The following is a 12,487-nucleotide window of genomic DNA, read 5'->3' as shown; positions in this document are numbered from 1 at the left end:
ACATGTTCGCCTTGGGTCATTTTATTTGAATTCATTGTTAATTATTAATTTTTTGAAAAAAATATGCAAAGTGAGCATATAAATTTATTAGATACTAGCAGACCCGGCAGACGTTGTTCTGCCCTAAATTTGGTATATCTGCATACATTTTAATAACCTTTTTCTGTCTAACTCTGCCCTCGTCCCTCTACACTCTTTCCTAATCTTTGTATTCACTCCTCCCTCCATATTTTTCGCTTCATCTATCTCCATCTTCGTCTCATTCTATCTCTTTCTCAGTCTCTTTCTCCTTCTCTCTTTTCTCAATTTTTTCCCATTATTCTACATATCTTATTGCCAGTCCCAGAAGGTGGTATGTATTTTGTTCCAGTCCCATTCCGAGTAGTATGTATGTGGGTATTATTAATTCATATCTTCATTTCGGCTTCGCATGCATATTTATCAGTTTTGCCAGGTTGATGCGACTAAATCGAATATCACAATGAAAATTACTTAAAAGCTCTCAGCAACAGCTTTCGTTTGATATTAAAAACACACACATTCTAGGGGTATCCGGGTCCATGTTTTGGCCTATATCTCGAGACCCTAGTCACCAATAGGTATGAAAACTATCCTGTACTAAAGCACCCATCAACAGCTTTCTCTTGATATCGATATTGTATAAACACATTCTAGGGGTGCCCGGGTCCACGTTTTGGCCTATATCTCGGACTGTGAAATGATTTTTACACTTGTTTCAATTATCCAAGTTTCATAATGCTTATCACGGTGATCGTGGGTTTTTTACTTTTCTGCGTATACATTTTCTTAAAAGTTGGTTATTAATCATGCATGCCAAAACATTTTTGAGATTGGAGAACATTGTTTTTTGGACTTTTGTCATCCTAAAAGTGAAAAAAGTTATACTGTGCGGCGTTTAAATAAAAAAAAAAGATTCGGAAATTTGTGGAGGGCAGTGTGACGAATATTAGCAACACTAAGGCATACTATCATATATAAGCCGATACTAAACAGTCACTTGTATCTACATAAACAAATCAATAATTATGTCTACACATATGCACATACAGCAGCGGAGAGATACTCACAAAGTATGCCATCATCAGCAAAGTAGTTCTCACACATACATATCTATATATCTGAGATACTCACAAAAGTATGCAATTATCGCGCATATTGCTATGCGAGAAGCTATAAACATGCATCTGTAGTTTATAGGTGGTAAAGAAGTAGTAAATTCTAGAAGGAGAAACGCCTAGAAATATGCCAATGAGGAAACCGAAGAGTATAAAAGCAGCACCAGCTGCGGCATGAGCAATCAGTTTGATTTAAGCACGCTATTGGTTGCGAAGTATAAGTGTTATTGTGAAGTATTTTTAAAGTAGTCTAATAAAGACCATTTTGCATTATTGAATATGGAGTTATTTTATTCAACAGTTTAGCGATACGAACGTTAGCAGGAGGTTGCAAATATGAGGAATTTCGCTGAAATTTGTTACAGTATGATATTCATAGTATCCAATTTCATACATTAGAGAATGCCTACTAAAAGCACGTATATTTTTGTTATTAACGATTTTAATCCAAGTGATGTGACACAGATTCGATCCCTATCCGACGAGCTACATCCGAACCAGTATGTAACTTGCCTCCATCATTTTATAACGCAACAGCGAGGAGAGTTACAAACAACTTACCACTGAAATTAAACGACATGAAATGACTTATGCCACTTTCAAAATAAACGGCCCACATATGTACATACTCTTTCATGCTTATTAAAATTTTTATTTCTTTATTTTCTGCAGATCTGTTGCTCGTTGCTCTGTAAGCAAACTGTACGACTTATGTTGGTGCCTTTATTTATGTGCTAAAAATGAAGAGCCTAGTTATAATATGGATATTGTGACTTCTTTCCATTTATTGCTTTGTTGCATCGATCTAATATACATAAATGTGCTCTCGGAGAATCGATTGGACTTGGTTAATCCTGGATTTGGAGGCATTCCTGAAAATTGGGGTTCAAAAGGCTTTGATTGCCAGCAAATACAAAACCATTCTGTCATCGGAGATTTATGTGCTCTAACCGGGGCTTTGCCTAGTGATGCACGAGACATGAAGGGTCAACATTGTAAAGCTATATTTAAAAAGTTTTTCCAAACTAAGGTACATATATATATTTAGTTCAAATATATCTTATTCCTACTTATATTATAAATCCGAGAAGTCAGTGAGTTAATGAAATATTAAATATTGAATATAAAAAATATATGAAATCGGCGTGGCGAGATATCGCAAAAGTAGCCTTAGGTGTAAACCATTTTTTACTGATTCATATTTGTAAACCCTCATTACACTATCATCCCGATATTGATAGTTCTAATTTACCTTGTATTTTACACCTTTTTCTTATAAAACGAAATTGGAATTATAAATTTTGTATTTCCTTACTTAATATTTGGGGCCGAAAATGTGATCGAAAGTATTTCATCTAGTTTCCGAACATACTTATAAAACAATTGCTGTTCACGGTATTGCAAAAGTAGGTAGTAATTTTTGACCTCATATTTATTTTCTATGTTGTGCTAAAATTGTATATCTCTAATCAACCGGTCATCAGAATAAAATACCGCCTAAACAATTCTGTTCGATTATTTTATCGTGATTCTCCCTGAGGTTCTGGCTTATTGTGATGATCTGGTCGATAGCAGAGTTTACAGGCGTGAAGCAGGGCAGAGCACACTCAAATTCCAATCTGGAGCTATGCTGTCATCCGACCATATTTTACAACTACGTGGTTGAACAGCTCGGCGGAAGGTGCGTCGTCACCCGGCACCTTGTTATTTTTTAGCCATTCTCGTCATAGTCGGACCTGGAACCGGTTTTCCCTCAACGGCAATTATGGTATCGTGCTCGCCTCCTCCCTCACCTTTTCATAGGTTGATTTATATATTGGCTTATAACTTTATTTCTGTTGTCATTATAAAAAAGGACATTTTTGCGCTTCCAGCAATGTATAATTTGTAAATTTATGTATATGTAGAAATGTCAGAAAAACCTTGCAAAATATATTGAAGAATGCACAGTCATTTCCACTTCCAAAAAGATACGAACTTCACAGATTAAATAAGGTTTTATAATTGTATTCTAAGTTTCATAGTTATGAAGACACAAAAAAGCAGAATAAATTGTATCTTGCTTTTCTTTTAAATTTGATCAGCCTCTGAAATCGTTCGTTGCATAACCAATATTTTTCGCCTAAAAGTGGTCAAACATTGAAATTCGGCTGAGATATTCCACTTCTAAGCAAAAAATAATGGTTCTGTAACTAAGGCTGGGACTATCCGCATATTCGAATATCCGGATATCCGTTGATACGGATAAAATCCGGACGGCATGGATATCCGGTTAATATTCGTTTGTGAAACTATCCGGATTTATGAAGATCTGGTTAATAACCGTATTTTTGGATATCCAGTGAAAGCAACAAATTGATGTACAATATATGTACATATGTTTATTTAACATTAAGAAAAAAAATTGATGTTTGTAAAATTGTAGCTTTTTACTTTTTGACGTTAATTTAATAATCTACAAACTAATTTTATGAATAATTTTTTCTTCGTTCAATTCTGATATGCAGATATTCAACTTTTATATTCCAACATCCGGACATACGGATATCCGGATTTCCCGTTTACGTATCCGGATATCCGAATAGCGGATATCCGGACCTTCTATTTATGAATCCGGATATCCGAATTTTTTGCTTAGCTATCCGTTTATTGAATATCGAGTTTATCCGGATAGTTGAAAAATCCGGATGCAGTTCACAGCTCTATCTGTAACAAACGAAAATTAAATTTTGTATTTCTCTTCGTTATAAGCCAATATATGAATCAACCTATGGAAAGGTGGTTTTTGGTCCCTAACTCCAGAGTTTGAGGGTATATTGGAATTCTAAGTACGTGCGGACTAATGCACGAGTAGATCTACAAATTGCGGGACATAATCGGTAAGAGTATACTTTCACTGTCACACAATGCAATTGATGTTACATGATGATGCACCAAAATGCAGTTTTCTCAAAAAGCGCTCGGGGAATTTTCGTAATGCTTATTTGACCTCACGAAACAGGAATGCGAAAAAAATCTGAGGTGGTCTGACTTCAAATTAATTAAATAGTGCAGGCACCCCGTTAAAATATGGGTGCTAAACGTTACCATAAAGTGGATGAAAATCAACTTGGCAAGTTGGAGAGTTGAAAATATTCCTATTGGAAAAGTAGTTAACCCACCATTTTAGAAATATTTCATGCTATTTCAACTGACATGTGGATAACCTTGTTTAAATTCATTTTAAGCAGGTTAAGTGACACATATTTAAAATTTTTTAAAAACAGCACCATTTTCAAATTCCTATCACACATAGATTTTAACTGTTATTGATTTGAGTGATCACTGATTAGCTATATGATCAAAAAACCCTTAAGGCAAGTTACGTTTAGATTTTTCAGAGCCTGCTTAAACTGATAACTTCAGAATGAAACGTAATAAGTTCAATTTCAAAAATAATTCCACTTGTAGATTTTTGTTAAAAATAAACCCTAGTAATTAGACCTTAGGAGCCACCAATATAATAATTATTTGGCTTTCAGCTTCAAAAAATCACAGAAATTTCAAAAAGTACATTTTTCGGTATTCTAATACCTAATTGAGATATATTCAAATTTGGCACGCAGGTTAGCTACACGGAGCTAAGGATGAGCCTGCTTTCCTCCGAAAAATTGTGATCCTACCAGCAGCGGGACCACGCCATATTCTCCAGATCCTGTAAGGTATCGAACCCAATCCGTGACCAATACCTGATCCCGTTCAAGAGAAATGGCTTTGCTGCGGGTGCCGGAAACGAATCTTTTTACCACGATCACACTCTTGCCAGTGTGCAACGCGTAAAGGATGGTTATATAGCACGGAGTGTTGTGGGCTAGATTCCAACATACGTCGTAATTTTTTTTTACAAATCCTTTTTGGCACCTTGCTGACCACGCCCAAGGGCGTCCCAGGGCGTAGTCTGCGCCTTAGCTAGCACCCCGCGGCGCCACCAGCTCACACGGCCGCTACTACCCATAACTACAATATCCGTAGAAGAATAGTTAGCAATGCCGAGCATCAGCCTCTGTCCCGTTTTCTCCCCTTTTTCCAGCATTAGCACACAAGTAGGTAAGGAAAACAGACTCAGTGCATGCGTCACCGGTCCAATGCAGTTCCTGCCTTGGACGCTGCCACTTTCCCAAATTTTCTGGTATCAGCAACGACACCTCCCTCCATTCCCTCCCCTTACATCACTCCTGTCTCAGTGGATACTGCCCTGACACCAGCGCACTACTCACTGGCATGACTCGTTAACTGCGTCAACTGGCAGTCGATGGTAACATTGGCATCCGATCACCTTCCCATACTCCTTTCGCTCGAGCGAAATCTGGAAGAAAAGTTCCACCGGGAACTGAAGCCCAAAATAGGCTACGTGGATGACATAATATGCGTTTTAACTACTAATAACGAAGAGTTATTACTGGAGTACTTCAACAAGCAGCACGGGAACATAAAGTTCACAATGGAAACCGAAAAAGACAGAGGAATTAACTATCTAGGCCTCCCTATAAATATAGATAAAGTTGCCAAAACATTTAAGTACGAAATATATAGAAAGCCAACGGCCACCGACACAATAATACATAATAACTCAAATAACCCCCAACAAAACAAAATGCTGCATTAAGACATTTGGTACATAGACTTGAAAGAACACCTCTGACACAAGAAGCATATAAGAGAGAGCTTGAAGTAATATATAACATTGCACGGATATAAAAAATCACTAATAGATAAGCTCAGAAGGACGCATGGAGAACTAAAAAGAAGTAATGAAAAGGAAAATAATAACATCTGGAAATTGGCCAACTTTAAAAAAACACTACATTAACACATCGTTCAAAACATCGAACAATCTAGGTCGAAAACTAAGAATTAACACTAACTCAGAGGATCTACTTACCTGCGGATGCCAACACAGTTACACAGGGCAAACAGGACGGCAAAAATTAATGAGGTTCAGAGAACACATTAGGGATTACAACAAAAAAACACAGAGTCCAAATAACATACCTCGAGTCCAACTTCGCTAATCACATGGTCGAAAATGAATGTTCCCCAGCCAACATCGATAAAACAGCAAAAGGCCGACGTCTGAACGTACTCGAAAACATGGAAATCTACAAACAGAAAACATTCGATGGTAGAATAATAAACGAACAGATAAACACAATTTCTGACACAATATTCGAGCCCTTAAAACTTGTTTACAAGAAACAAAGTAATCACACAGGTACAACAGACAAATACACAACAACAAATAAACACAAAACAATCAACACACCAAAACAACAAGCCCACAAAGAAGGTCAAACGACTAAAATTTCGGACTTCTACGTGCTTCAATCAGCCACACGAATCGATCAGTAAAAATCACCCTCGCACATACACAAACCAAATCCATTTAGCAACTCCTGCTGGTATACCTGCGAACCATAAATACAAGACAAACGAACACAACAGCTCAGAACGAAAATCGACACTACTGACGGCAAACGTCGAAACCAAATTTGACAAGGGATGACGGAAAATCGAACGGCATCGGCAAGGCAGGTGACTTCACTGAGAAGCTTTTAAATGCAGAAAAACATTAGATCTTAAAAAAATGTCTTCTAATTGAAAAACACTTGTTTTAATTTTTTAATTTGCCCGGGCGGGAACCCAGGATCTTCGGTGTGGTAGGCGGAGCACGCTACCATCACACTACGGCGCTTCCCACGAACGCATTTTCAGTGCTGTAGCGGCTGCCATGGTGTGTCACATATGTATGTATGTATAGTAAACTCGGCTTGATAGAATTGCTTAAACCATTGAGAATTCAATAAGGTAAATTCAAATGATCAATAAGGTAGTTCAAATGAATTAGGCTTAGTATTTATATGCAGTGTTTTTTTTCGCGCATATATATTTGCTTTTAAATTTTGTGGATAGTGTTGCGTGTATATCTGTTCATACAAAATGTGTCTCAACAAAAACGTGATCATTCTCAAATACAAGCACTTTGTGCTTATTCTTCCATGGAAATGAGCGGAAGTCCAAAGGCAGGTACAAAAAAAGTTGTTTGTTACATATGCAAAGATGACATGATACGAAACGTTGGGCGCCATTGTTACGTGGCTGACTGTTTGGGTGCCATTGTTACGTGGCTGACTGTTTGGGTGTCATTGTTACGTGGCTGACTGTTTGGGAGGTGAGGAGCGGCGGCAAACAGGTATGCTTGCGGGCCCAGGCTAGCTCGTCGTCTTGGGCGGGGTATTGCACCACCGACCTCACCCGCAGCCACATGAACAAAAAGAGGTTCATACCTGCATGTGTATAGAAAGGAGAGAAAAAGCTGAAAAAGATAGAAATAAACGTGAGGGGCAGAGTTAAGAGGGGAAAAAGATGGAAGCCTGTCCTGTCAGGTGGAGTCTACCCCCCCTCTGCAGTGCAACTTGCACTGCACCGTGGGCACTGTGCTGACTCCTTTTTACCTTACAGTGCCCCCAACCCTGACACTAGTCTGTCCGTCTGTCAATTGGTCATTTTTCTCTACCACTCACCTTCACCTTACCTTGCCACGCTCCATAGTGCAGGCACCATCGGCGGCTGCGAGCCTGTAACGACAGCCTCCATACTGGCCTAACTGAGTGGCAGAGTGTATATGCGTCTATATGTTTTGTGTCCAGGTCCGTGCCCTAGCCCCAATGTTGCCATTAACATCATATTAACATTAACATTGACAACATTGTACCGATTGTGAACACAATGTTGCAGTGGAAATAATATGTTGCGCTTGGCATCATGCTGTTATAACAAATAAGATGTCACCATACTGCTAACAACTTAGCAACATTGATGAATGCCATGCACCTATGTGTTTGTTTTGTTCTGTATGATGTATGTTGATGTGTATTGGTACAAGGCTATGAACGTGTGAATGCATCAGTGTGAGTGGTCAAGGCACGAACCAAATGTATCTGTGTAGGTGTTCGTTTTGGTTGAGCGGTAAGCGTGTGAATGTATGAGTAAAATATACGTATGGATGAAAAATACGGGAAAGCCGAGAAGAAAGTTGGGCATGTATAGGTAGGAATTTTCCGTTTCTGAGTAACGTTCCCTGCCACGGCGGTAGCTATAAAAGGGCACAATGTTAGCCAACGGATAAAGTTTTATTCTATCTGTGCCTAGTGAAAGTGCCAAAGTGCAAGTAAAGTGCGCGACTTAAACCGGAAAAAAAAGTGCCAAAGTGCAAGTAAAGTGCGCGACTTAAACCGAAAAAAAAAGAAGTGCCAAAGTGCAAGTAAAGTGCGCGGATTTAAATAAAAAAAAAGGTATTTGCGTTGGTTTTTTTTGTTGTGCGCACCGCAAGTTAACGCGCGTACCCTGACAAGTGCCAGACGAGGACCAGAAAACCTGCCCGGAAAACCAAGGATCGAGGTAAGTCAAAGGCATCTGCTACTTGGCGTGCATACAGTCAATTTGCTCCCATCTAGCGAATTGCTCATGCAAGCCAGATAAAAACTGCATTAATGCAGATGCATATATACGCAGATGCATGTATATGCATCTACAGCCATGCACACACAAAAGCCCCATGTGCATATTCCCTAAGCGTTTTGATCTAAATGTGTACTTTTAACTAATTGCCACCATTGGTATTCCAGGCAACCTCGACAGCGCAAGGAGCCACTGGGCACAGCGTTCCGACGGCACACAGCATCCACAACAACACAACACACTTTTCTTTTCAACGGCACACAAGTTGCTTTCATCAGACGAATCGTTATTTCCTTATTTGGTCATCAGCGGCGCAACGCCAAGAACAAGTACGTCACCTTTTCTACTGGCAGTAACAACCCCCACCTGCGGCCACATATTTTGGTATCGGTAATATATTGTCACCACAACAACAACTACAACAACACCACCCTTTTGGTCACCTAGACGGCGCAAACACACACAACAACCACATATATTCTTTTCATTTTCCATTCGTTCAACACCAACCACCACCTGTATACACTTTTGTTATATTGGCGGCGCAACACCAACCACAACCGGTATTTATTTTCTATATTGGCGATATACGGCCGCAAAAACCACAACAGCATTTTTTTCATATTGGCGGCGTAACGCCCAACAACAACTACATCACATTGGCGACATACCGCTCAACGCCAACTATATCACCCCCATTACATTGGCGACGCAACGCCAACAACAACAACATCACACTGGTGACATTCCGGCCAAAAACAATTGCCACGCATCCACAAACACTACGTTCTATTTAATTCGTTGCATGCGCGCACCAACAACAACAACAAATACTTCGTACAAATTCTTCAAAAACACAATAAAAATCGTCAACATCGATATCAATTTGCACCAGCCACCACACATCATTCTTTTATTTTGGCATCGGCGACGCAACACCAACAACAACCACATATTTTGATACCGGCAATACATTGCCACCACAACAACAACTATAACAACACTATCTCCATCCACCAACCAGCCCAACAAAGTAATTTTTATCAGCATCACACGGATAAGAAGCTAACATATAAAGAAGCATAAAAGCGGTATCGGCGATATATCACCACAACAACTACAACCACAACAACTCCATCTTCATCCCTGCTCAACATAATAAATTTGCATCAGCTCGGTCAGCCTCCAGAGGCCAACAACAACACCATTTCACAACAAAACACAACACCACGGCAGCAGCAGAAATAATCACCAACATTTAACTTCAAAATATCTTTTCTGTCCTTGTAACAAGTAACACGTTTGTATTTAACGCATACCTTTTTACATATGTATATTTCAATCCATATGTATGTTCCTTTTGGGATATAGATTTTGGTGCAAAAAAAAAAAGGTGTGAAGAAAGCGAAAGGCTTCGAGCTTTACTTTTGTTAGTTTCTAATTTGAAAATTTTTCGAAGTAAAGTTTTCGTTAAGTAATTTAACTTCACTTTTTAAATTTTTGTTGAGTAATTTTTCACTCACAGTTTTCCTTTTCTTCGGACATTTATTTAGACTCATTTATTTTTTTTGATTCTTTACACTCCTTTTTTTGGTTAATTACTATGTTCTGAGTACGCCGATCTTTATCGGTGCGCTCTGCCCACAGTTCCACGTCCGCACATGTTTTTTTTTTTGGACTAAGTCGAAATTATGCAATTTTGAACTTACTTATTTTACTAATTTGGTTTGCCCAGATCGCACATATATACTTCTTTGCCGGAACGCTTCCGACAAACTTACCCCTGACTTCCGCACATTTAGCCTCAGGAGCTTGCTTTTAAACACCTGAAACATTGTTGAATTTTTTTTTTTTTTTATAATTTTTTTGTTTTTTTCGAATTTTTCTTTCCTTTCACTCACGTTTTTTTTATATTGTCAGCACGGCTATAACTTTATCACTATTAATACGCTCACATCCAAGACCGTATGCGATCGATCTTGATCAGTGGTTGGGCGTGGTCGTATGTACGTATATATGTTTGAGTTTTTTTTGTTTCAGCTACTCAACTGCAGCGGCGCCGTTGGATAAGGAGAGTAACTTGGTGAGTGTTTTGAGTGAAATATAAAAAATTTATCAGAATACGCCTGTTTAGTTGTATGTACATGTGTTAGCACAGATTCCTGCTCTTGCAAAAATAGAACAGGAATTAGCAAAGCAGAAAATAAAAACAGAGTGCAACGAACATATGTGCATGCATGGAAAACGTCACAAACGTACTTACATACATACCATTTGTTTGCATATACACATGAATTCTTTTCCTTGATGACCTACTTTTGCTGTGTACATAATTGATCTTATGTTTATTTGAGCGGTTGCGGTAGGTCAGGGATTAGGGTACTTGAATTTTTTTATTCACCCTCTTATTTTATTTTATTTGAATTTGTATCTATAGAATTTAGAATTACTTACTTACTTACTTAATTGGCGCTTAACCGTCTAAACGGTTATGGCCGTCCACCAAGGCGCGCCAGTCGCTCCTTCGCTCCGCCAACCGGCGCCAATTGGTCACACCAAGGGAGTTTAAATCGTTTTCCACCTGGTCCTTCCAACGGAGTGGGGGCCGCCCTCTACCTCTGCTTCCATAGGCGGGTTCCGATAGAAACACTTTCTTGGCCGGAGCATCATCTTTCATTCGCATAACATGGCCTAGCCAGCGCAGCCGCTGCGTTTTAATTCGCTGGACTATGTTGATGTCTGCGTATAGCTCGTACAGCTCATCGTTAAATCTTCTTCGGTACTCGCCATCGCCAACGCGTAGAGGTCCATAAATCTTTCGAAGAACTTTTCTCTCGAACACTCCCAAAGCCGCTTCATCTGCTGTTGTCATGGTCCATGCTTCTGCCCCATATAGCAGGACGGGTACGATAAGTGACTTGTAGAGTATGATTTTCGTTCGCCGAGAGAGGACTTTACTTTTCAATTGCCTACCTAGTCCAAAGTAGCATTTATTGGCAAGATTGATTCTTCGCTGGATTTCAGTGCTGATGTTGTTGCTAATGTTGATGCTGGTTCCCAAATAAACGAAGTCTTTTACTATTTCGAAATTATGGCTGCCAACAGTAGCGTGGTTGCCAAGGCGCATATGCGCTGACTCTTTGCTCGATGACAGCAGGTACTTCGTTTTGTCCTCATTCACCATCAAACCCATCTTTACCGCTTCTTTTTCCAGCTTGGAGTAAGCAGAACTAACAGCGCGGGTGTTTAGGCCGATGATATCAATGTCATCAGCATATGCCAGTAATTGCACGCTTTTATAGTATATTGTTCCAGTGCTGTTAAGTTCTGCAGCTAGTATAATTTTCTCCAGCATCAAATTAAAGAAATCGCACGATAGGGGGTCACCCTGTCTGAAACCTCGTTTAGTTTCGAACGGCTCGGAGAGGTCCTTCCCAATTCTGACTGAGCTGATGGTGTTGCTCAACGTCATTTTGCACAGCCGTATAAGTTTTGCGGGGAAACCAAATTCAGACATAGCGGCATATAGGCAGCTCCTTTTCGTGCTGTCGAAGGCGGCTTTAAAGTCGACGAAGAGGTGATGTGTGTCGATTCTCTTTTCACGGGTTTTTTCCAAGATTTGGCGCATTGTGAAAATCTGGTCGATGGTAGATTTACCAGGTCTGAAGCCGCACTGATAAGGTCCAATCAGCCGGTTCACGGTGGGCTTCAATCTTTCGCACAATACACTTGAAAGGACCTTATATGCGATATTAAGAAGGCTGATTCCACGATAGTTGGTGCATTTTGCAGTATTCCCCTTCTTGTGGACTGGGCAAAGAACACTTAGATTCCAACCGTCGGGCATGCTTTCG

The 12,487-nt window shown here is 39.5% G+C and overlaps 1 protein-coding gene across 4 annotated transcripts in view; it reads left to right on the top strand.

The window, feature by feature from the left end:
• Rbf (Retinoblastoma-family protein) overlaps nt 1–12,487 on the top strand; it is a 597,832-nt gene that overhangs the window by 193,118 nt on the left and 392,227 nt on the right. For all 4 annotated transcript variants that reach the window (XM_067782297.1, XM_067782293.1, XM_067782295.1 and 1 more), the window contains one exon: nt 1,809–2,166. In XM_067782297.1, coding sequence (XP_067638398.1) covers nt 1,809–2,166 — 358 coding nt within the window. The remainder of the gene's footprint in view (nt 1–1,808; nt 2,167–12,487) is intronic.

This window comes from Eurosta solidaginis, chromosome 4, assembly GCF_040869045.1.
Source record: "Eurosta solidaginis isolate ZX-2024a chromosome 4, ASM4086904v1, whole genome shotgun sequence".
Classification (NCBI taxonomy): Eukaryota; Metazoa; Arthropoda; class Insecta; order Diptera; family Tephritidae; genus Eurosta; species Eurosta solidaginis.
This window is presented reverse-complemented; position numbering and strand designations above follow the sequence as displayed.